The sequence below is a fragment of the Gadus macrocephalus genome, chromosome 10, assembly GCF_031168955.1.
Source record: "Gadus macrocephalus chromosome 10, ASM3116895v1".
NCBI lineage: Eukaryota > Metazoa > Chordata > Actinopteri > Gadiformes > Gadidae > Gadus > Gadus macrocephalus.
Genome location: NC_082391.1, coordinates 6,051,900 through 6,076,996, shown reverse-complemented (window position 1 = coordinate 6,076,996; position 25,097 = coordinate 6,051,900). Strand labels below are relative to the sequence as shown.

At 47.2% G+C, this 25,097-nt stretch overlaps 2 protein-coding genes and 1 non-coding gene across 4 annotated transcripts; 1 reads left to right on the top strand and 2 right to left on the bottom strand.

The window, feature by feature from the left end:
• The first annotated feature begins 2,808 nt into the window (after positions 1-2,808).
• On the top strand, positions 2,809-10,458 carry ubxn1 (UBX domain protein 1). 2 transcript variants are annotated; one of them, XM_060062276.1, is made up of 10 exons: positions 2,809-2,903; positions 3,411-3,474; positions 3,827-3,880; positions 4,391-4,518; positions 4,598-4,688; positions 5,289-5,480; positions 8,532-8,583; positions 8,885-9,010; positions 9,230-9,413; positions 9,789-10,458. In XM_060062276.1, exons 2-10 carry the CDS (start codon positions 3,416-3,418, stop codon positions 9,827-9,829), a joined length of 927 nt encoding a protein of 308 aa, XP_059918259.1. In that variant the 5' UTR covers positions 2,809-2,903; positions 3,411-3,415; the 3' UTR covers positions 9,830-10,458. The 2 variants fall into 2 exon arrangements, with proteins under 2 accessions (XP_059918259.1, XP_059918258.1); XM_060062275.1 differs by having other exon boundaries at positions 2,838-2,903; positions 3,416-3,474.
• A 91-nt stretch (positions 10,459-10,549) lies between these two features.
• Positions 10,550-24,646, bottom strand: si:ch211-114c17.1 (pre-mRNA-processing factor 39). The gene is made up of 15 exons (XM_060062272.1): positions 24,505-24,646; positions 23,553-23,815; positions 22,007-22,132; positions 20,953-21,071; positions 18,479-18,646; positions 17,866-18,046; positions 17,221-17,325; positions 16,617-16,734; positions 15,962-16,128; positions 15,565-15,691; positions 14,455-14,726; positions 12,724-12,908; positions 12,328-12,402; positions 11,890-12,061; positions 10,550-11,494 (listed from the first exon to the last, which is right to left on the bottom strand). Exons 1-15 carry the CDS (start codon positions 24,560-24,562, stop codon positions 11,423-11,425), a joined length of 2,208 nt encoding a protein of 735 aa, XP_059918255.1. The 5' UTR covers positions 24,563-24,646; the 3' UTR covers positions 10,550-11,422.
• LOC132466646 (small nucleolar RNA SNORA16B/SNORA16A family) lies at positions 20,014-20,132 on the bottom strand. Its single transcript, XR_009527922.1, has one exon. It is a non-coding gene; the product is annotated as a small nucleolar RNA SNORA16B/SNORA16A family (small nucleolar RNA).
• Positions 24,647-25,097: the final 451 nt, after the last annotated feature.

Sequence of the window (25,097 nt, the reverse complement as noted above, 5' to 3'; positions counted from 1 at the left end):
CACAGCTTGAAGCGAGGCCAAAACCAGATGCAGGTCAGCATTTCTGATAATTCAAATCTAACCGCCTCTAGCTTTATACATATATATGTATAGAGTGAGATATACATATATATGTATAGAGTGTATACACGTTAACACCTACACGCGCACACACACACACACACACACACACACACACACACACACACACACACACACACACACACACACACACACACACACACACACACACACACACACACACACACACACACACAAACACACACAAACACACACTCTCACACTTGTCATGACTATAGATAGGCCTACATTAAGAATAAAAGTTTCAAATAGTTATAGTATTAGGCTTGAATAGCTATAAATTAGGTGGGGGGGGTTAAGTTTGAAGTGTAGGAAGTTGGCATAAGTTGAGGAAAGGTCAGAGAGCATGTGTGGTACAACATGGTCGACTTTTCCAAAGAAATACTCATGACATGGCAAGGGTCATGGGGTGTAAAAGAGTAGTTCACTCAAAACAATAGGAACTCTTCCACTCCCCTCGTTATGTAATGTCATGTGTGAGATTTATGTAAGATCAATTAGAAATGTGAAACTGAAAAGGGTTTAACGTTTCCTGAGGGGTCTTTGACCGGACAGAATCACCAGAACAGAGGGCAGCTAGGACACAGGTAGTCTCTGTGAATCACTCGGCTCGTCCACTCCTCCGTACAACCTCTAGAGGTTTCCGACGCGATCACATGATACCTCTGCATCAATAAAAAAACAACTGCCTTTGGACCTAGATCACGATTGTTTTGGAGACATTGTCTTGGACTGTATAGCAATACACTGACGTATTAAGTTTGGTTTATGTGCGATGATAGCCATCTATATTAGGTTATATGAGAGAGTGTACTGGTGTTATATTTCCTTGATCTAATCGTGTTATCTGAAACATGATAGATGCTGAGATTGCAGGTTGTACTGGTAAACGTGATTAAAGACAGGTTGACTAGTACTTAAAGACATTTGCAGTACAAGCGCGATGGCAACCCCCACATTAATAGTCTCTGTACGTACAGATTTACAAAACGTTATACTTTCAACTGACTCAGCCAACCTTAAAATAACATCCCATCTGACATTGTACTAATGCTACCAGTTTATTCAGTTAACTCGTGACCAATTTCAGACGCTTGAACAAACACTTCTAGGCTTGACTACGTGGGCTTTAATAGAAGCAGAAACAATAAAACCAATACAAACGTAAAATAATGCTGTCACACCCAGTTTAGCACGCGCATGCCCACACACACCCACACATACACACACCCACACACACACACACACACACACACACACACACACACACACACACACACACACACACACCTACCCACACACACACACACACACACACACACACACCTACCCACACACACACACACACACACACACACACACACACACACACACACACACACACACACACACACACACACACACACACACACACACACACACACACACACACACACAAACACACCACACCACATGCACACGCCCACACACCCACACACCTCTGCTCAAATGTAAATGTGGGCTGGAGACTAATTGCACTCTTTAAGCACTGAAAAATGTTGTCTACATACAATATACACGTCCAGGGTAACTTAGCAGTTGTCTATCTGGATTGGTTAAAGATCCCATGGCATTAAAATTTCACTTTATGAAGTTTTTAACATTAATACGAGTTCCCCTAGCCTGACTATGGTCTCCCAGTAGCTAGAAATGGCGTTAGGTGTAAAACAAGCACTAGGTATCCTGCTCTACCTTTGAAAAAAGCAAAGCTCAGAGGCGCTCATTTGGAATTTTCCCTGTATGTCTTCATATAGCGAAATGTTACCTCCCCTTCTCTGCTTTGCCCGCCCAGAGAATTTGGCTTGCAAATGAGACAATGAGCTACGACTGTTGTACTCTTCTTTGTTATTTGGATAACTGTTCCGCTGATGGTGTCCTGGCGCATAACACGTCGGGTTCTCTGACATCTCTGGTATTTCCACAACTAGACTCGTAGTGGGGGTTATCTGAGCCGTGGTTGAGAAGGAATTGGGGGGAAAGGAACTTTGGCTTTGACTCCCTGAAGTACACGAACTGCGTGGCACCACCGCCGCGAGGCACGCTGCCCGCTTCCGAGGCGGTGGTGCCTCGTCAGCGGGCAGCAGGGCTCCGGCGGGAGACAATCCTTTTCTCCTCCATGCCTCATTTCAGTCTACTTCAAATTGATGTAGAAGTGGAAGAACCAGAGACGTCAGAGAACCCGACGCAGTCGTTTCAGATTCATTATATCTTCTGGAGGTGCACACAGCTTTTGGCCGTGATAATATAGATTATATGGTATAGATATCTATGTATAATATGATATTATTTAGATATAGAGCTCAGTGACTCCCGCCAGAGCACCCGGATTGTTCTAGAATATTTTCAAAACACGGCCAAAGGCTGTGTGCGCCTCGCCATTGCGATACATCCACTGTAAACAGATTGCATATTACCGTGGCCAAAAGCGGCTCAGGGCCACACCTCCTCCTCCTTGACCCACCTCTCTCCTCCTCATTTGCATTAAAGCTACAGACACTGAGACGACGCGTTCAATGTGCGACTGGCTCGTAGTGACTGTAATTCTGCACCACGGCCAAATTTCGGGAACGTCTTCAAATACTGTGTTAGGAGCCCACTAATACCTATATTAAAGCACCCATAAAGTAGCATGCCGTGGGACCTTTAAGACTAAAACAGGAGGTTGTTCCAGCGGCCACCAGCAGATGTCAGTCACACAACAGAGCCGTGCAGCCGACTTCATTCAAGCGTGCTATTCGTTAACCCCACAAGGCTTCCGTAGTGTGGATGCTGTGCTGACTGTTGTGAGTAGCTAACTGTTATCAAATCAACACTATGGCTCAAATAAACACATCTGTATATGTCGATGCCCTATGCCTACCCATACATTAAATTACAGGAGTTAAAAACAGTATTCCTAAATATAAATCCGTTATTAGAAAGTGCTGGGTCATATGTTTTGCTAGCCTCCCTGCTTACAGTGTTAGCCAAGCAGTAGCTACATTTAGCTCGCAGTTTGGTAGATCTCCATGGATAAACTGGTCTTCAATTAAACTGACGCTGATATACAGTGTTATACTTAACCTTCTTTTGCCATAATTGTTCCATATTCTCTAGTGTAGGCAAGGAACGAAACAAATGACTTGAATGAGCTGGTCCCAGTGAGTTGTTGTTGGACTGGTCCCCATTGTGTAATGGGCCAACGTTATGATACTAAAGGGTTATAAACGCTGTAAGAAGTGGTCGTATAATATAATCGATGTAATATAATGATGTATCTTATTTGTCCCACTGGGGTTTTGTTACCCCAGAGAAGATGGCAGAACTATCAACCCTAGAGAGCCTGTTGGAGATGGGCTTCGGCAGAAACAGCGCGTGAGTCTCCTTCTCTAAGGACTTGTTCGGACTCCATACTCGTTTAGCGGTTGAACGTTTTTATTTTACTATCACCGATTTATAAAATTTTGCCTGTTTAATGTATGTATGCATGTGTGTGTGAATTATGGCCACCATTGCACTCCTGACAATCCCCAGAAGGTGGGATCCCCCACTCTGCGTTCCTTCGCTATAGTTCTTCTTAATTAAGGGAGGGGTTTTTTGGCCCTCTTGGGGGCTAGGGTCAGGGAGGTGTCGTAAACATACGGCCTGTTAAGCCCTTTAAGACTGTACCGGTTATTGAATTGCCCTAAAATGCGAATTCATGTATTAATCACCCTTTTATTTACAGGGAGAGAGCGGTGGCAAACACAGGGAACCAAGGGATAGAGCGAGCCATGGACTGGTAATTATAACCTGTTACTGGGAGGAATGGACAGGCAGTGTAACAAACATTGGACCGATTCAATAAGTAGATAAAAAAATAATAATAATGTTTGACAATGTTCTATACTGTGTAGAAAGCATGACTTTAAATGGCATGGTAAAATATAGAATCAAGGAATCATTAGGAATACTAGTTATTTATGTACGATCACGACAGTGAGGACTTCAGTCTCGTCCATATACAATTGCCCAAACATGCACGCTGGATAGTCGGCTAGATAGTGTGGCTCATTGTTTGTTCTTAGAAGATCTGTGTGTCACTCATTAGGCAAAAACTGTTCTGCGAGTATTTTTTATGTGTCTAAAGGGCAGCGAGACGCAACGATGGGAATATTAAATTCACATCAAACCCTACTAGCAGCTGTTCAGAGTGTATCTTCTGCTCATCATCCCCTCTCCAAACCCATTTAGATACTCTTTCTTAACCACTGACTCACTAGAGCTTCACCTGTGATACTGACCTCCGTAGGTTAGTGGAGCACGAGGGAGACCCCGACATTGATGAGCCCTACGTGCCCCCTGTGGGGGTCCCCCTTGGGGGTCCGGTGGGGGACCAGGCCAGTCCAGCCCAGCCCGCAGTAGCGGACACAGCTGAGGGTGAGTGTGGTTGTCACAGAGAACCGGCGACCCTCCGTGTCGACCACACGGTCGCTGACCCTGCCCTGTCTCCCCTCAGGGACGGACGTTTTAGACATGGAACAGGAAATCCAAGATGGGGACACGAGGCGACCAATGACGGAAGAGGAGAAGCGTGAGCAAGTGAAAAGGTCAGAGGCGTGGCTGCACCGTTTCTGGTTATAAAGGGGTTCGGGTGGCAGACGCTGTGTGAGGACATCCCTGTCCTCCCCTTCATGCAGAGACTTTAATCTGGACTTGTGTCCCGTCGCTGCATTTTCACCAAATGCCTATTGTGTGGATGGAATCTGGGTGTCCGCTACCAAAGAATATGGCAGAAATACAGCCGTGTGCGTGTGCTGAGACGGATGGCATCCAATGTGGGGTGATTCTCTCTTCCTCAGTCAATTTAACTCATCCTCATCTTCAACCAATTATCCGTGGTCGAGGGGGGAAGCAGCAGCTCTAGCAGGGGGCCCCAGGCATTAACCAGCTTTGACGGTGGGATCCTAAGGCGTTCCCAGGCCAGTGTTGAGATATAATCTCTCTCCACTTAGTCGTGGGTCCTCCCCGAGGGCTCCTCCCCACTGGTCGGGTCTGGAACCCATCCTTACGGAGGAGCCCAGTGGGCATACTTACCAGATGAACCACCTCTACTGACTCCTTTCTAAGCAGAGGAGTCAATTGAAATATGAGCTATCTATGGTTCCTCCTCTACATGCTGTCGTGTGTGTGTGCGTGCGTGCGTGCAGGCTGGAGGACCTGATGCGGCTGAAGCAGGCGGAGCGGCGGGAGCGGGAGCGCGCAGAAGAGGTGGAGCGGGAGAAGCAGAGGAGGAAGCACGGCCAGGAGCTGCTGCACATCAAACAGAAGCTGCAGGACGACGAGCTCAAGAAGATGGCCGACCTGCGAAGCCGCGAGAAGATGGAGGACAAGATGGCAAAGTACGTGTTCAGCTACAGAGTCACGGACGTCATGTCGTTGAGTCTGGCTTAGGTTGGACATGGGTGGAGTAAAGCTGGGCTCTCTGTTTCGTTTAGGACATATTCGACCGGCCTCGGAGAGAAACTTATTAGAGAGGGAGAATACCGAGGGTTCAGAGGTTTTGAAATGTATTCAAAAGTGGACCAAGTGTCTCTGCATAGAGTTAGGGTAAAGTCTTTTTACAGAGGGTTAGGGTTAAGTGTCTCTACAGAGGGTTAGGGTTGAGTGTCTTTACAGAGGGTTAGGGGTTGAGTGTCTACAGAGGGTTAGGGTTGAGTGTCTTTACAGAGGGTTAGGGTTAAGTGTCTTTACAGAGGTTTAGGGTTGAGTGTCTTTACAGAGGGTTAGGGTTAAGTGTCGTTACAGAGGGTTAGGGTTGAGTGTCTTTACAGAGGGTTAGGGTTGAGTGTCTATAGAGGGTTAGATTTAAGGGTCTTTACAGGGGGTTAGGGTTGAGTGTCTTTACAGAGGGTTAGGGTTGAGTGTCTTTACAGAGGGTTAGGGTTGAGTGTCTTTACAGAGGGTTAGGGTTAAGTGTCTACAGAGGGTTAGGGTTGAGTGTCTTAACAGAGGGTTAGGGTTAAGTGTATTAACAGAGGGTTAGGGTTAAGTGTCTCTACATAGAGTTAGGGTTAAGTGTCGTTACAGAGGGTTAGGGTTACGTTTCTTTACTGAGGGTTAGGGTTAAGTTTATTTACATAGGGTTAGGGTTAAGTGTATATACAGAGGGTTAGGGTTGAGTGTCTTAACTGAGGGTTAGGGTTGAGTGTATTTACAGAGGGTTAGGGTTGATTGTCTTTACAGAGGGTTAGGGTTAAGTGTATTTACAGAGGGTTAGGGTTAAGTGTCTTTACAGAGGGTTAGGGTTAAGAGTCTTTACAGAGGGTTGGGGTTAAGAGTCTTTAAAGAGGGTTAGGGTTGAGTGTCATTACAGAGGGTTAGGTTTAGATGTCTTTACTGAGGTTTAGGGTTGAGTGTCTTTACAGAGGATTAGGGTTAAGTTCCTTTACTGAGGGTTAGGGTTAAGTGTCTACAGAGGTTTAGGGTTAAGTGTCTTTACAGAGGGTTAGGGTTAAGTGGGTTAGGGTTAAGGGCAGAGGTGGGTAGAGAAAAATTTACTCAAGGAAAAGTACTGTTACTTTAAGACTATAAATACTCAAGTAGAAGTAAAAGTATTCATAAAAATAATTTCTCAAGTAAGAGTAAAAAAGTATAGTGAAAAGACTACTCGAGTACTCAAGAGTACAAGTAGGCCTACTGAGTTTCTCCGGATTTATTTTTTAAATATACAGGGCAACATAAACAGTACAAAATAGACACAATCAAAATACAAAAAACAGCAATGTTCAAATAAAGATAAGTTAAATAACATTATTTTAAATAAAACTAAATAAATACAATATAAACAATAAATAAATTCTTTACAAAATTAAATGCATCAACCTTTAAATAAAATGATCAAAACCTGCTGGCAAACTCACTTAACGTATGAAACTACAGAGGCTGAAGAAGAGAGACTCTGAAGAAAACACTCAGACTCTCACACACCCAGACTCGGGGCATGCAGTGAGTACAGGGAGAACAGGAAAGGTGTGTCACAGAAGAACAGTGTCTCTGTGATTGTGAGTGTTTGTGTCAACGTGTTTGTGAGTGTTTGATTGTTAGTGTGTGAGTTTGTGTGATTGAGAGCTTGTCTGATTGTGAGTGTGTGTGAGTTTGTTTGATTGTAACTGTGTGAGAAGTTGTGATTGTCTTACAGTTTCAGAATCAGCGGTTTCTTCCATTTTCTCGAATCACCCAGATAGTCGCTAAAATCTGCGTGTTCTGCTCCTGTGAACATAGCACGGCACGGCTACGGACACAACATTGGCGCAGAGACATTAGACAAGTGTTTTTTTGTCAATTACAAACACTTGTCAAGTGACTCAAGTGGCTGCATTTGATTGGCAAGATCATTTTGTCCGGTTTTTATTGGTTAAAATAGTCACGAGATATAAATGTTGGCTGAGGACGTCCCTCAGAAAGAGAAATAGATCTTGCATGTAATAAAAATATATATATAAAAAAAGAAAGTAACGATCGTCACGTAGCCAAATGGAACGGCGTATAAGTACCGCTCTGTCTTCAAATATAAGTAAAAGTAAGTAAAAAAAAAAAAAGTGTCTCTACAGAAGCTTAGGGTTAATTGTCTCTACAGAGGGTTAGGGTTGAGTGTCTTTACAGAGGGTTAGGGTTAAGTGTCATCACAGAGGGTTAGGGTTAAGTGTCATCACAGAGGGTTAGGGTTAAGTGTCCTTACAGAGGGTTAGGGTTGAGTGTCTTAACAGACAAACGGCCCCAGGACGTTGGTGTTGGGACAGGATGCTCCACTGACTATTGGCAGACTTTCGTTTGTGTGCACATCGGAAGGCGTATTCTGAAGTAGAACTCCAGTATGATCACCAGCGCTATGGTGGAAAAGAGTCCTGTCGTCGGTGCACACCGCCTCAGGGGTTCCCGAGTAGTCCTGTGATTATGCCATTACGGCATATTCGACACGCATACAATCTAATCTTCTCATACAAGTCTTTAGGTCTCTTCCATTCTACAGTCAACCAAAACACGTGTGTTGTGGTGCTGCCAGTATGGAGGCTTTCCCTCTGAGACAAAAGCTCTCCGCACCCCCAGGAACATGATTGGTCGAAACAAACTTGAAGCATAAAAAACGTTAAGCTTGTCCAGACCTATTTATGAGACGGCATAATGAGAATTACAAATGACTTGTTCCAACAGTGCAATGCTCTGGCATCAGCAGAAACATACCATAACAATAGTGTCGTTACAATCTAGTATAACGTTGATATTTTAGGCAGTAAAAACGAAAAATTGGCCCGACGACCAAAAGTATATAATATAATTCTTTCAACATAACTTCTGATCTAATTTTTGCCCTCTCAATTGTGTATTACTGGATTGTCGCCGCTAATCCCAAACTCTCCTCCCTCCATTGCTCTCCCCCTGTCTCCCGCCAGGCAGAGGGTAAAAGATAAGATTGCACGAGACCGGGAGGAAAGAGCCAAAAAGGTAACCCTCTATCCTGTTGATGAGTGAACCTCTGTATCCTCGTTAATGAGCGAAACCCTCTATCCTGTTAATGAGTGAAACCCTCCATCCTCATAAGTGAGTGACTCTCTATCCTGTTAATGAGTGAAACCCTCGACCTTGTTAATGAGTGAAACCCTCGATCTTGTTAATGAGTGAAACCCTCTATCCTGTTAATGAGTGAAACCAGCCAACACTTTCAAAAGGAGACCTTTCCCTAGACTCCCACCGTGCCTCCCCTTAAACTCAGTCACTCAGATGAACATTGTGTTGTCACATGCAGTTTGGGGGCGGGTGCGCGCCCGCTGCAGAGTCGACCTCGGCCCCCGTGCAGCCCCCCCCCTCCTCACCAGTCGGGGGCCAGGGACCCCCGCCCACCAAGAAGGAGTACGACGAATGTAGGATACAGGTAGGACAGACACGCAAGCACGCACGCAAGCACACACTGGTGCAAGAAGACAATGTCATCAAATTCTCACCAGTTACTCGTCACTCATTTGTACTCAGGGTTCTGAATGCTTGTTTTGTTTAGTCCATGTAAGATAAGACGCTACTCTCGATTCATCACATGACATTGGGTGCCACAGCAGCAAGTACAAATGGTGTGTGTGTGTGTGTGTGCCCCCAGGTGCGCCTGCTTGACGGTTCGGCCCTCACGGCGGTGTTCAAGGCCCAGGAGCCGCTGGCTGCGGTGCGCGTCTACGTGCAGATGAACGGCAACACGCCCGAGGGCCAGGACTTCACCCTGCTGTCGCCCTACCCCCGGCAGGTGTACACCGAGCTGGACATGGAGAAGCCCCTCAAAGAGCTCGGTGAGCGCAGCCTTGCCGCCTCGCTCACTGAATCACCGATACGTTTTGTTCAAATGTGCGATCAAGTTATTTTATTAGTGAAATACACAACATAACGGGCGAAGAAGACATAGCTCGCAAGGACATTTTTGTGTCCCATGGTCTCCTTAACAATGCAAAAAAAGAGTACTAAGGGAGTGACTCTGTATGTTTGTGACTAACAAGGTAGAACAAGAACTGCAGCATTTCTAGTTTTTTCAAGGTGTCTGCTAAACGACTGAATGCTTATCAAATGTGCCTATCCATCAGCAAACATAGCTCGGTTGTTTGAATAAAATCTTCAATTTTGAGAATGAAGCAGAACCATAATCCTGTCCTCCTTCCTCTCTGCTGTAGGGCTGGTGCCGACGGCCGTGCTGGTCGTCATTAAGAAGTGAGCGTGGCATCAGGAGATGTGATGTGAGCCTACCTCGCCATGACTTCTGCTACTTCAAAATAAGAGCCCAGAGGGAGGGGGGGGGGGGGGGGAGAAATGGAAAGCAGAGTCAATTGAGCCAAGCCTGCATATGGCACATGGGGTGGATTATGGGGGGAAGCTGCATTAGCACACCAATCAACCAGTTGTTTTAACGATGAGGCGGTGTAGTCTGTACTCGGGACTGTAGAAGTCCTCCCTTTTATCAGATGGCCGTGACAAAAATAAAGACTAAATAGGGGGAAGTGTGAACATTTTATTTCTTGAAATACTACAATGCGTGTGAAGTTGAAGTAAGAAACTATTGAACAGTGATTGATTGCTACGCTATGTAGCGCTCCACCCCAGAACATAAAAAGGACATTTATAAAACACTAAACCTGGTGTTGTACCTTATAGCCTGAACCTTTCACAGCGTGGTTCCCTCAAACATCATTAGTCATGACACAGGGCCGTCTCGGGCCCCACCTGATCCTCCTTATTCTGTGATATCCTTTGCCAGATGTTTTTATATATTCACAGGAGTTTTGATTTATGTCCATGCTGCCACCAAGGACCCGCTTCAAATAAATAAACAAATGCCTGACTGAACTAAGACCTGTTTTCTACCCAGCGCTGTAGCTTTACGGTATGAAGATATTGTCCTGATGCTGACCTAAAAATAGATAGAACCTCTTCTGCGTCAGGTTTACAATCTTTATTACAAATGGCAAAAGATCAACAAGCAGACTTGCAAAAATAGATGTTACACGAGGTTGTCCCCATGTGAGAAGACTCCAGGATGGGTGACCACAACTCATTAACACACAAGGTCAAAGAAGTAATGAATGTGTGCCTTTCTTCAGCTGCCCAGAAGCAAGGCGATATTCCAGGGAACACCCTCATCCCTTAAGCAGGTGTTTCCCCCCCCATTGGCTTTGGTGGAAGAGCTGGTTTAACACTTTATTCTTTGCAAACCACATTTTTCAAGTTTTGGATAAAAACTCCAGAAACTTGAACACGAATGAAGCGCCATTACAGAGACACGCTATAAAACACCTTTATATACACATTAGAAGAAAAAAGACAGAACAGCTGGCCTAGTCTGTGGAATGATGCAGTACTCCGACCGTACTAGGCTGTATGGCTGAACGCTATGGACAGCTTTAAAATGTGGATGGAAGGTGGCCGGGAGGGGGGGGCAGACTGGAGCAATTACACACAGTTTGGATTAAAACACAAGAGGCAGGGGCCTCTTAAATACAAAATAAAAAAAGATACTGGTGGGAATTTCACCCAGAGCAGATGCAAGCTATAATTGGTTTAAAAAAAAAAAAAGCAGATGCAAACTGTCTATGGTGGAGCCTCATGTTATGGGTGGACCCCCCCCCCCCCCCCTGAACTGAGCATGTGTCCTTATTTTTCTCGCTCTCTTCTCCAGCTTCCACAGTGACATTACCCACAATTCCTGTGATTCCAGTGGGAGGCTGGTGACGGAAAGGACATTGTGCGTAGGGGTTAAGGGTGGCTTCCGGTGGCCGTCACGCCGTTCTTGGCCCCCCCACTCTGCGTCGGCCTAGCTGGGCGGGTAGTACCCCTGGTTGTAGTTCCAGGCGTTCTGGTAGCCGTAGCTGCCGTACTGAGGTTGCTGCAATGAGAACAGCACTCTGAGTAAAAAGCATCTTGTTTAAACCATCAAATGCAAGGAGAACACACACACTCAAATTCTCTTACTCCTCAATGTCTGAAAGGGTTTGATTTCTGACTAACGCAGGTTTTTAAAGAATGAAAATCTGCCTGTTTTAGTGACATCAGAACTGGGCGTGTCCACCTAGATGCATGATAGGTAGATCAGCAACGTTTGCTACGGCCCACTGGGTAGGCTGGTAGACCGTTCTGTCCAGCGTACATCTAGGTGGACACGCCCACTTGTGACGTCACTACAACACAGGAAAAGGCTGGGCTTCAAACGGCTTGTGATGGCTGATCACACTCACACCTGGCGGCCTGACCCCACCCCTTTATAGGTGGGTCTCTGCGTACCTGGTACCAGCTGTTGTAGGCCCCGTAGGTCCCCTGGGCGCTGGCATCGGCGCCCATCACAGGGGGAGGGGGCGTGGTTATGGGGACATGGGGCATGGTGGGCGGGACTTGTTGCCCGGCGGCGACAGCAGAGCCGTCGTCGGATTTGATCAGCTTCTCCGACTCTTCGTCCCTGTTGACCAATCAGTGAATCCCATGAGATGATTGGCACACAACGTCCAAAATGAGTTGCTCGATCTATAAGGCTCGATCTATACGGTTCTGGTCAAGATGAGAAAAGATGTTGAAAGCAATTTATTTCCTCACTGTTCAAATTCTAAGACACGCCCGATGCACACTTGCATCGTTATAATTATAGAAACGATTGGAATGAAAGAACAGGCGGTACATGTACATTGTTACTGTACATAACTAGCAGAATACGGCTCCTCCTCTCACCCGTTCTCAGCACTCCTCTTCTTGGGGTTCAGCTCCTGCAGAAGCCTCTGGTGGTCCTGGTAGATGGCTAGCACACTGCGGAGGGCAAGAAGGGGCCTTCAGTTCAGACTTCACTTATTTCATGCTTGACTGAAGAGCTTCATAACTAGCCACACAGACGGCAGTCCAAATGGGATACGTCGGTTTTCTCACCTGCTACAGACTTTATGAACATAGGTTTGTTCCCAAAGATACAATTATTTCATAATTGAAATATGTACAACCACTACATTGAAGAGACACTGAAAAGGGGTCAACTACAAAGTTTTTGCAGTATTCTCCCCGAAACGCGAACGTGAGCGTTAACAGCGTGTGTGCGATCAGCCGGCTCGCAGCAGGGGGACAGGGGAGTCTTACCTCTGGATGGAAGTGCCGTAGTCCTCGGCGTACTGCATGCCCCTCTGGGAGAAGGCCATCTTGGTTCGGGGCGAGAGGGGCGCGGCCAGGGCCCTCGTCACACACTCCTGCACCGCCCCGGCCGCAGACCGGGGGTCCCCGGACGCCTCCAGCTCCAGCAGGTTCATGTACAGCTTTCCGTTGTCCTGGAGGGGGGGGGGGGAGAGAGAGAGAAGGTCAGAATATGCCCCTCCAACGGTCAGCTGTACATCATGCACTGAAGTGGCTGCTACTTCAACAGAAAGACGGAATACTGATTAAGAAATCGTCAATGCGATTAAATTTGAGGGCAAATGGGGTGTCAACGGACCAGTCCACGTGGGACTCAACTAGCGCCTGAAAGAAACGGGAGCAGAAACCTTAGCGACGCTAGCTTGCTATCAAATCCATTAATAATTATTCCTCGCATGAGACTTCACATGACCCCAGGGTGACCGGGTGGAGTTGAGGGTACCAGGGTATAGAGGTGAGTTAACAGGCTATATCTTGGTATAGAGGTAAGTTAACAGGGTACAGCTGGGTATAGAGGGGAGTTAACAGGGTACAGCTGGGAATAGAGGTGAGTTAACAGGGTACAGCTGGGTATAGAGGGGAGTTAACAGGGTACAGCTGGGAATAGAGGTGAGTTAACAGGGTACAGCTGGGTATAGAGGTGAGTTAACAGGGTACAGCTGGGTATAGAGGGGAGTTAACAGGGTACAGCTGGGTATAGAGGTGAGTTAACAGGGTACAGCTGGGAATAGAGGTGAGTTAACAGGGTACAGCTGGGAATAGAGGTGAGTTAACAGGGTACAGCTGGGAATAGAGGTGAGTTAACAGGGTAGAGGTGATTTAACAGGGTATCGAGGTGAGTTAACAGGGTATAGAGGTGAGTTAACAGGGTATAGAGGTGAGTTAACAGGGTATAGAGGTGAGTTAACAGGGTATAGAGGTGAGTTAACAGGGTATAGAGGTGGGTTAACAGGGTATAGAGGTGGGTTAACAGGGTATAGAGGTGGGTTAACAGGGTATAGAGGTGGGTTAACAGGGTATAGAGGTGGGTTAACAGGGTATAGAGGTGGGTTAACAGGGTATAGAGGTGGGTTATCAGGGTATAGAGGTGGGTTATCAGGGTATAGAGGTGGGTTATCAGGGTATAGAGGTGGGTTATCAGGGTATAGAGGTGGGTTATCAGGGTATAGAGGTGGGTTAACAGGGTATAGAGGTGGGTTAACAGGGTATAGAGGTGGGTTAACAGGGTATAGAGGTGGGTTAACAGGGTATAGAGGTGGGTTAACAGGGTATAGAGGTGGGTTAACAGGGTATAGAGGTGGGTTAACAGGGTATAGAGGTGGGTTAACAGGGTATAGAGGTGGGTTAACAGGGTATAGAGGTGGGTTATCAGGGTATAGAGGTGGGTTATCAGGGTATAGAGGTGGGTTATCAGGGTATAGAGGTGAGTTAACAGGGTATAGAGGTGGGTTATCAGGGTATAGAGGTGGGTTATCAGGGTATAGAGGTGGGTTAGCAGGGTATAGTGGTGGATTAACAGGGTATAGAGGTGGGTTATCAGGGTATAGAGGTGGGTTATCAGGGTATAGAGGTGGGTTATCAGGGTATAGAGGTGGGTTAACAGGGTATAGAGGTGAGTTATCAGGGTATAGAGGTGGGTTATCAGGGTATAGAGGTGGGTTAACAGGGTAAGGGGGTTACCGGGCTGATCTCCAGGCCCTCCTGCAGCGCTGCGCGGGCCTTGCTGGCGTTGTGGCCGAGCTTCAGCAGCAGGCGGGCGAGCTTGATGGAGTAGAAGGCGTGCAGCGTCGGCTTCTCCCGTGACTCCTCCACCGCCTCCCTCAACAGGGCCTCCGATTGGTCCAGGTGGCCCGCCCGTCGCTCCAGCCCCGCCCTGCGCAGCCGGATGGCCGCCAGCCCCGGCAGGGTGGTCTCTAGGGCCTCCAGCACCCGCCGCGCCTCCGACAGGTCCCCTGTTTGGGGGGGGGGGGGGGGGTCAGCGGGTTATGAAGGTTCATGTCCGTGTTCTTCTGCACAGTCTAAAGGCGCAGACAAACCAACCAGAGTATTGGTGGTCGGAGAGCCGGGTGACGCAGGTCTGTGAGGTGTGTTCTGTGCGGTCGGCCGATGTCAGTGTTCTAGCCGCCCATTCCACATGTCGAATCGGCCATGACCCAATCGGTGAGTCGGACCAATCCGACCAGAAGTGACGATGGTAAACAAACCGGATAAACAGTGAAGGCGCAGACGATGGCAACACACTCTCTCAACGCATCGTTGGGCAACAATTGGATTTTTCACTAGTGCATTTTTGGATAATGTCTGGCTCTGTGTTTCGGTCTAGAGAGATTTTGCGTCATTGCCGGTTAAACATTTTTTGGGGCCACAATACAGATTAGCGTCGCCTGCTGTTATGCAGACATTACGTCTCGCGCAAGCGCAGAACGTTCACCCAAGTCAGAAGTCGATCAGGTGTGTTCTTGAATTTTTTTTTGCTGTGTCGGGGAGAAGGGAGCAGACTTAGCAGTCCGACTGCGTTTTCTGGCGACGATGGGCAGTCGGATGGGTGTGTAATGTGCTTCAAGCATGAGGCGGAAGGTTATGTGTGCGTGCAAAGTGACATCAGCGTTCGACATCTCTGGAAGAACTACGGGTAAAATTTAGTGAAATCTGAGAGTAAAATGCAACTGTTTCAATCGTGTTGCGTCTGTAAAGGATATTTAAAAAGGAACATAAAATATCTAAGCATTAAAAACAAAGCATTAAAAGGAAGCTTGTGAACCCGTCGTGTTGCCTTGCGCTCCGCCTCACCTTGCCTCTCCTCGAAGGTGGCCCAGTGCATGTGGATGGTGTGTTTGTGGGTGAGGTGGACCAGGCAGGCCCGGCGGTACACGGCCCGTGCCTCCTCCACGCTGTGGGGCTCCAGGTACTGGACGTACTGCGGGGGAAGAGTGAGAAGAGAACTCGTATCACGGCTCCGCCGGACACGCCCACCAGAGCACCATCCGGACGGCACATTCCTTTGTGCCGCCAGCGCCAGCGCTTTGAGGAAGCGAGCGAGCGCCATGCAGATGGGATCAGGGACAGAGGCCGCGTGACAGTGATGAACGCCTTTGAGATCAGGCAGATCATGATAGATTCTAAAAAGGGATTCTACTCTGGGTGTTTATGTCAGTGTTTGTCAACATGTACACCCCCCCCCCCTTACCCGGGTCCAGAACTCCTCGTAGAGTGTGCAGGCGATCAGGCAGCGCTCAAACAGGATGCGGACCCTGTGGTCGTCGGTGGCGACCACCACGGCGCTGGTCTCTGCCGGCGTCTCCTGGGCCGGTGGTGTGACCTCTGACCCCTCCTCCTGGGCCTCCTGGGTGGGCTCTGTGGAGGGAGGGGGGGCCATATTGATGCATTCTTTATTTTTGTTTATTATTTTACGCACAGCAAATATGTGGGTTGGCTTAGTTCAGGAGGTCAAGCGGGTTGGCTGGTAATCGGTAGGTTGCTAGTTCGATCCCTGGCTCCTCCTAGCTGAGTGTCGAGGTGTCCCTGAGCAAGGCACCTCACCCGGACTGCTCCTGACGAGCTGGCTGCCGCCTTGCATGGTTGACTCCGCTGTCGGTGTGTGAATGTGTGCATTAAGCGTTGTAATTCGCTTTTGCTAAAAGTGCTAAATGCCCTTTACTGTTTCCGCTCATGTTTACTCAGAGCGGAGTAAACATGAACAATATGTCGCCCGGTCCCTGACGTTCCACGCATATACACGCATATATACGCATCCCTACGCATATACTCGTTTAAATTCATCACAGTAACCGGCACCCAATAGCTCTGATCATTAGGGTCCTCCTCGCCCATGGTTTCCTCACCTTGGCCGGGGTCCTTGGTGTCTGAGCTGAGCTGGGCCACCTCCCAGTCCAGGTAGGTGTGCCAGGCCCGCAGCTGGACGCGATCCAGGGGCTTGACGTGGAAGTACGGCCGCTTGATCTACACCACAACAGGGGTGAGTGGAGATGGGATCAGATGATGGAGGAGAACGGTTGGACTAAAGGAAAACGTGTAGCGAATGAAAATCTGTTAATGTACGACACATGGATGGAAGAGACTGAAGCTGAATGGCTCGTCAGCAGGTAGGACCCCCATCCGATGAAATTCAACGCAGACCTTTGTATATTTGATTGTCGATGCACTCAGGCAACCAGAGAGGGCTTTTGTTCAATTGTGAGTGAATGTAGTTTTGAATGCCTCCATAGACAGTAGTGCATGCTCTATCTTTAACCATGGCAGCATCACTTCCCCACATAAGGGTTCAGGATTAGGCTGTGTGCAACACTGAGGCAGAATCACACAACCTGTCAGTCTGCACACAGAGAAGGGGAAGCGATGCCCTCACAAGCACTCGACGGACGAATGGTGAGCGAGACGCTTGAAAACGTTCCAGAGATCCTGCGGACAGACGGCGTGGTCACTCACGGCGTCCTCGTAGTGCCACCTCTTGCGGACCTCCCCCTCGTTTTGCTGGTACACAAGTTCCCGGCGAGCCACCACCTGCTCCCGGATCTTTTGCATGAGCTCCTCCTGGAGGGCAAAGAGGCCTTAATGAAAACACTCCCCAACAAACACAATCCCCGACACAGCCGCAGTGTAGCGCCAACACCACTCCGTTCACCAGAAGGGTCCCGTTTATAGTCTCCTCCTCTACCAAAATGTATGGATTAAGTAGGGCTGAATGATTAATCTAATCAAAACAGTGTAATAGAAGGCCATAAAAATACAAATAAAGTAATTGTTTTAACACAATCAGAGTGTCGGAATCGGAAACAGTGGACTACTTGTGGTTCACGTTTACGCGTCACTTACCCTCCGCTCACTTGACATGTGTGTGAGAGCACTAGATGAAAACCCGACCACCATTGTGTCAAGTGTTTAGTGAATAATACAGGCGATAAGGAACTTTAAAAAGAAAAAATGCATCCCAAATAGCAATCGCAATATTATGCAAAAAATATAATATAAAATAATAAAAATCTCAATTCAATCCTTCCCCAAAGAGTTTGGCCCTAGGATTAAGTGAGACCGTGACCGAGGGTCGGGGGCCGGCGTGCCGGGGGCCCTCACCGAATCGTGGTCCTCGGGCGTGGCGGGCTCCTCTTCCCCCGGGGGCCGCTCCTCCTCCACCTCCTGTGCCTGCTCCGCCCGCTCCGCCTTCTGGCTCTGGCGGCAGGCGGCCCGCAGCTCCTCGTACTCCTCCGCAGACAGCACCTCCTGGGGCTCGTGGCTGCTGAGGTGGGCCTTCAGCCTGCCGGGGTGGCGGGGGGTGAAAGGTTGAACTCTGATTCTTGTCGTGCTTTCAACTTCCATTTGGTTCAAAACACGCCAACAAGAGATTTAAAGGCATTCCCAATAGAGGGATATCTATAAAGATTTAGGGTTTCCTAGATTAAGATGAGATTATGTATTTATTTGAGTGGATGTATCAGTAAGGGTAGAGTATGTGCAGAAGTCTCACATGCCGGCTACCCGCAATGTTCACAACTTTTCGGGGATGGGAGTTTGACACCAGCAGGCATACAGACGACTCAATGTTCGTCTGGATGTGAGGATGAATAAAGGGGCGCTCCGGTGTATGCTTTTATGGATGCGTGTACCCGTGCATTCACGTGAATGCATAGTTCAATGCAGGTTGATGGAGTGGGGTAAGTCGTCTGGGTGATTGTTCGACTCCTCCTACTTGTCGTAGTGGCTGCTGTAGAGCTGCGTGGGGACGCGCAGCACGCGGTCCAACACGGCGCCGGCGGCTCGCATGTTGCCCTGCTCCTTCTCCCACTCCACGTACAGGTCCCACAGCCGGTCCGAGTGGAAGTCCACGCCGGCCGCCACAACCGCGCCCTCGAACACGCTGCAGGGTCAGACACAGCTTCAGAATACATCCATGGTAGAGGGTTCCACACCCTCAAAGACACTGCCCGGTTAGAGAGACCGTGAGGAATACATCCATGGTAGAGGGTTTCACAGCCTCAAACACACTGCCCGGTTACAGAGAGACACGGTTACAGAGAGACACATCCATGAGAGAGGGTTAGATGCCCTCGAACTCACTGCAGGGTACAGACACAGCTTGAGGAACGCATCCATGGCGAAGGCTTCAGTACTTTTGCTGCGCCTGTTTTGCTTCATTAGTCACATGATTTATACGGTTCATAAACCGGGAATCCTGTGCTGCTCTCGTGGTAATTATGACTTTGGGATTATTTTTGTATGTATGTAAATACATAACTTTATCAAGACGAACCTTCAGTCAAGGCAGGTGGTTAATGAAATAAAAATCTTAAGGGTTACCGTATTGGTCCGAATATAAGACGGCCTTTTTTCCCCTCGAAATAGGTCTGAAAAAGTTGGGTCGTCTTATATTCGGGGTCTAGTATTCAGAGCGCAGTTTCTCTTCTTCGCCTCTCCCTTTAAATGTCAATACACATTCGCGGCCGCAGGTTGCGCCAGAAATTGGTTCCGGGAAGAAGTAGTCCAGCGTCCTTAACAACCAGACCGTTACCGGTGTTTAAAGACAGGCTGACCATTAGAGACAAGTGGCTCAAAAGTGGGTCAGGTCAATCAACAACAGCGGAGGAGCTATGATGCCAATTTTAAAATAATGGTCGTCAATAAGGCAGAGTCAAGTAACAACTGCCAAGCTGCCAAGAAGTTTGGGGTCACGGAGTGTAACGTAAGAAGATGGCGAGCACCAAAATAACGTCTCAAAGACGTCAACAGTCAACAGCAAATCCTACCGTGGTCCTCAAAGTGGCCGTTTCAGTGAGGTTGACCGGAGAGTTTTTGAATACGTCAGAGAAAACGCGCTTTGGACGGAGCCGGTGGAAGCGGAGCAGCTGGGGAGCGATGACAGCGAGAGCAAACACAGCGGGGCAGAGGACGTGTGTGAGCGATAGAGAGAGATCGGAGGAGAAGTTTGGCGAATTTTAGTTAAGTTTAGTTAAATATGTGGCCTGTATTTTTCTATGTTATTTAAAAATGTTCCCAATGTTGCTTGATTATTGCTTGATATTAATTTTGAATCATACTGTACATATTTTGCCTTGAAAGTGCCGTGGCCTTTACTGGCATTATTATTATTGTCATTAATATAACAAGTGTTTAATTCACTGTTCTTTGTTCTGCAAATCTGGTCTGCAAATCTTTTTTTCTAAATGTTTGTGTTGAAAAACGGGGTCGTCTTATAATCAGGGTCGTCTTATATTCGGACCAATACGGTAATATCCTTTCCCTTAATGTTGCTATAACAGTTATTTGGCAACTGAACAGCGACCGTCGGTGTAAGTGCTGACCGCTAGGTGCTGCAATAAGCTTTAACGGCTTCGATAGGGGCCTTTAGGATACAGGGATTTCGGAGAGGTTAGGGGACAATGTTTTTACAAAAATACATGTTTGTTTAATAGATCTGTTATTTACAGCTGGTCTGCATTCAGACTTAAGTTAAGACTTAAGTAATATCAGGCCACTATAGCCTGCGTTCACTGGATGTTCTGCAGTTTTCTGTTCCGAGTGCTCGTACTGGGCTGAGATAAAAAGCTTTCAAACAGGTCCCATATTATAGCACCAGGTGCGAGTGTGATTAGCCATTACAAGCTGCTTTGAAAATTGGCTTCTTCTGACATTACAAGTGGGCGTGTCCACATAGATGTATGACGGATAGATGCTTTTGCTACGGTCCACTGGGACGGCTGGTAGACAGATCTACCTATGGTACATCTAGGTGGACACGCCAACTTGTGATGTCAGAAGAGGAAGATTTTCTAAACAGCTTGTAATGGATAATCACACTCACCCCTGGTGCTATGATATGGGACTTTTAAGGTTGCTGCACCATCTGAACTCCCTCCAGAAAGAAAACTATCAGAACAGATCTCATTTGATGCCATTGGCTCATTACTCAAGGAGGTCTTATGTGGAAATATTGGACATTGTACCCGAGTATGATTCCTCACTTGAAATCCCAAAACGGTGTGTTTTGTATGAAACATGTCTGTTCAATGTCTGAATTGTCTGTTCAATGCTGCCCTCTTGGCCAGGTCTCTCTTGAAAAATATTTTTGAAACTCAATGAGACTTTTACCTGGCTAAATAAAGAAAAGAAAATTAAAGAAAATAGTGACATGGACAGAGAGGTCGGGGTGAGGGGGGGGCTGAGTACCTGCGGATGCGGTCAGGGGAGTCGGGCAGGTTCATGTCCAGGGTTCCCAGCAGCAGGTTGATGTAATGGATCCACAGGTCCACACTGAGCGGGATGGCCTGGAGGCCCTGCACACACACCTGCAACCCCACACACACACACACACGTATGAACACTGAACTCACACCACGCATTGAAGTAGAACTGCTACCATCTTAACACCAGCACCGAACCACTCCTCTACTTGGAATAACTGCAATCTCGAATCTTCAGCCATACAGTAAAGTGGCAGAGTCCATGCTAAATCTCAGCCATTTTAGGATGAATCCTAATTGAATGGCTTTGACCATGACTCGGATAAACTCATCGGGACATGGTGCAGCCTAAAGCCCTTTTCACACCAAGTTCCCGGGATAACTATTCGGATAACCTTTCAGGCACCACTGGGGATTTTCATGAGTCCCACATGCTGCTACGTTCCTGGAGATTTCCGCCTCAAACCATTCACAGTTGGCATGCAAAGATATACAAAGTAGATGGACAAGGGGACCGTCTAGCAGATGGCGGTAATGCCATCTCACACTTATGGATGCCGGTGTGAGACGTGATCTGTTCATACCACGTCTCACATCAGACTGAAAGTACGCTTCATACGCGCCTCTCATTGCAATGTTACTGCTATCATCTACAACCCAGCCACACCGGCAGCGATACAGCCGTGGGACTAGGTCTTCAGCAGGCATTTAGCAAGTGCAAATATCACAGAATATCAATCCCTGTTCAAACATCAAGTTGGAAATCTTCTGGAACTTTTCAGGGTAAGATTGCATAGTGAAGGGGGCTTTAGTAAGCAACCCCAACTCCTATTAGTCAGGTTATTTGTGTAGGTAGATGGTATGGAAAAACACACACACACACACACACACACACACACACACACACACACACACACACACACACACACACACACACACACACACACACACACACACACACACACACACACACACACACACACACACACACACACACACAAACAAACACACAGAGTTGATCTCCATACTGAATACCGTACCGCCTGGGCCTTGTCGTTGTAGCCGCTGCGTCTCTCCAGGTCGGCGTACTTCTTCCAGTAGCCGTAGCATAGCGGGTAGCGGGCCAGGAAGGCGGCCAGTGCCCGGCGCGACGCCGTCATATGGCTCTGCACACAGCCAGGAGGGAGTTAACAGCGTGGGCATGGGTCTCTAAAACCACCGAGACAATTTGAACAAGTCTGACAGGCTGTGAACAGATCTGGTCAGAGGTTTTTACAATCTAACAATTAAGATGCATGCTTTTTCTTCTTTTGTATACATCCTTATGTATATAGGTATATTTTGTTAGCGGTTGCCGTTTATTGTGTGCTCTTTCATTGTTTCATGTAAAGCTTTGTGCTCGCAAAGCGCATCCTGCCGGGAGGTTTCTATGTGTGTGCCGGCAACTGAAGGGTGTACATACAGTACATTTGTGCACAGTAATGAGCAGGGGAAATATGGAGAGATTGAACATATTACAAGTATAATCTTTAAAACAATTATTTAACAAAAAATATATTATATCAACAATATACCGTAAAATCACATAACACAATAAATACTACAACAATCGAAAAGGTCTGTGCCTCAGACCAATGCATCTTCCCACTCCCTCCCCTCTCCCCATCACAAAGTTTGTAGTAGGACCATAAAGAGGCCATGCCTCTATTGAACAAGTTTTGGGGCTCTAGAGTCAATAATGGCGACACTACTGAAATTGTTGCCAAATAAAAATTCCTTAAAAATAAGTAGAGATATATTTTTCAAAACGTAAGGTTGCAGTAAGACCATAAAGAGCCCATGCCTATATGGAAAACGTTTTGGGGATCTAGTCAATAATGGCAACGCTATTGAAATTGTTCCCAAATAAAAAATCCTCAAAAATAAGAAGAGATATATTTTTCAAAACTAAAAGGTTTCCATAAAGAGGTCATACCTCTATGGAACAAGTTTTGGTCGTTTTCAGTTTTGCACTTTGCAGACGGTCCCTAAGCTCGGGCTGAAAGCCGACAGCTCATAGAAGCCAATGCAATTCACCGTTCGATAAAGAGGGCTTGTTTGGATGAAAACAATGTTGTAGCTGGTTCTCTGGGTTACTACACTCAATTGTGTCGCAACGATGTTTCAATGATGATCTATTGAACCGCAACCTCAGAATCTGCCAATTACTTTCCAACTTTACGGAAGTTCCTCTCCGTTTATATGCTTTACTCACAGCGTGAATTGACCTGGATATGAAGCGTCCGTAGCGCTAAATAACATTTGTTTCTAAAGAGAATACAGAGCTCTCCTCTCCGTTTACATGCTTTAATCACGTGTGTGAATTGACCTGGATATGAAGCGCATATCCAGCGTCCATAGCGCACGGAATGCTATATTATTTTGCGTAGCGCAAAATAATATAACCTTCTTAATTTAAAGAGATAAGCTGAAGCTCTCCTCTCCTCTTCAGCAGCGGCGGATATATTTTGGCAGCTAGGTGCATATAGGGGAAACACTGGTTCCTGTTCAGACAGTCGGGGGACGGTGGATGAGAGCCAAACCCACCTCCTGTTCGCAGTACTGCAGCAGATCGGTCCAAGTAGTGAAGTCGTTGGGCGTGTCGCTGGCGGCCTTCCACAGGCGCTCGAAGTCGGCGGGCAGCTCCCCCTCCTCGTCCTCGGGCATGGAGGGCATGGAGAAGGCCGGAGGGTCAGCGAGACGGACGGACGGGGCTGCGTCGGGGGCCGCGGCTCCGGCCCCGTTTTCCTCCACCATCTCCTCTGGGGCCTCCGACGGGGGAGGGGCCGGGGCCTCGCTGGCCTCCATGGCTGTCAGGGGAAACAAACAGAAGGTTAGGAGAAGGAGCCGGGAACAGATTTACCGCGATTTCATTGACTGGTGGAATGTCACCCAGAATAACACCCAGACTTTCATTCCAATTAAGATTTATCTTATTCATGCAACTTCATCTTTCGATCTTAAAATGTGTACCATGTGGGATACACAGAAAAAAACTAAATTTTACAGTTATCTCAAAATACAGAAACTTAGAAGAAAAGAATATGTGCATACCCAGTATATAATACACGCAAGTAGGATATGCATGGAGAAGTGAACTCTGAAGCTTGATGTCTTATCGGATGGATAATTGTGTTTCAAAGAAACTAACATAAGAACTAAAAAACTTGAACATGTTCCATTTGTTATAATTTATTGCATTTCTGAAGTTAAGCACTTGGGCGTGCCATCTGAATGCATTCTTTGAACTCCCAACGCCACGATATTGACGCACATGCAGATAGTAAACAGACATGTGAGCATTAGAGCGGATTCCACTTTAGTTTGGGGCAGTTCAGTATGTATGAAGTAGCCTAGCCTAGCATGTCTCATACACAAGGATCATAATTGATTCATGGGTGAACCCTTTGATTCACGACCTGCAGGGAAACGGTGAAGAATATCGCAGAGTCAACAAATAACCCATTCATAGTAACGTGATGAACACATTAAAGCCCACCTGAAGGATCTTCCAGCTCCCCGTTGCCACTCAGGTCTTCCAAACCTTCCGCCGCCATGACTGCAAACGTTGTGCTACGTCATCAGAGCGCGACAAAAACAAACAGGTAGGCGGAGGTTCACGTAGACAAGTCCCGCCTCAAGCGCTAGTATTGGACAGGCAGCATGTCAGTCAAACTCGCACGCCAGCCGGAGCTACGTCTTCATGCCTTCATTCATATATGAGCTGTGTTCGAAATCGCTCCCTATTCACTCACTCACTATTCCCTATATAGCGTTCATGATATAGTGCACTATATAGGGAACGAATAAACGAGAATTCGGACACTACGCTGAACATTTCAAAACGTCATTTGCGTCAGTAAATGCGCCGGGTATCTGTGTGACGCAGACAGATGCGCCCACATCATGTAAACAAACGGGCACTCACGAGGTAAGCTGGAGGTTGTATTGATGTTGAATGATACATTTCCTTGATCAAGGTTTTTTTAAATAATTTGTAATGTTACGTTTTCTATGTAAAATCCCAAATAAATTGTTGACATTTCTAAACAAAAGCCGGAGACTCCATAAATGTGTTCGTTTTCGCAGTTG

Coding starts and splice junctions, on each gene's coding strand:
- ubxn1 (XM_060062276.1), top strand. CDS start 3,416: ATGGCAGAACTATCAACCCTAGAGAGCCTGTTGGAGATGGGCTTCGGC. Junction 3,881..4,390: donor ATAGAGCGAGCCATGGACTG/GTAATTATAACC, acceptor TGACCTCCGTAG/GTTAGTGGAGCACGAGGGAG. Junction 4,519..4,597: donor AGTAGCGGACACAGCTGAGG/GTGAGTGTGGTT, acceptor GTCTCCCCTCAG/GGACGGACGTTTTAGACATG.
- si:ch211-114c17.1 (XM_060062272.1), bottom strand. CDS start 24,562: ATGGCGGCGGAAGGTTTGGAAGACCTGAGTGGCAACGGGGAGCTGGAA. Junction 15,692..15,961: donor ACGAGGAGTTCTGGACCCGG/GTAAGGGGGGGG, acceptor CTTCCCCCGCAG/TACGTCCAGTACCTGGAGCC. Junction 12,403..12,723: donor TACGGCACTTCCATCCAGAG/GTAAGACTCCCC, acceptor TGCCCTCCGCAG/TGTGCTAGCCATCTACCAGG.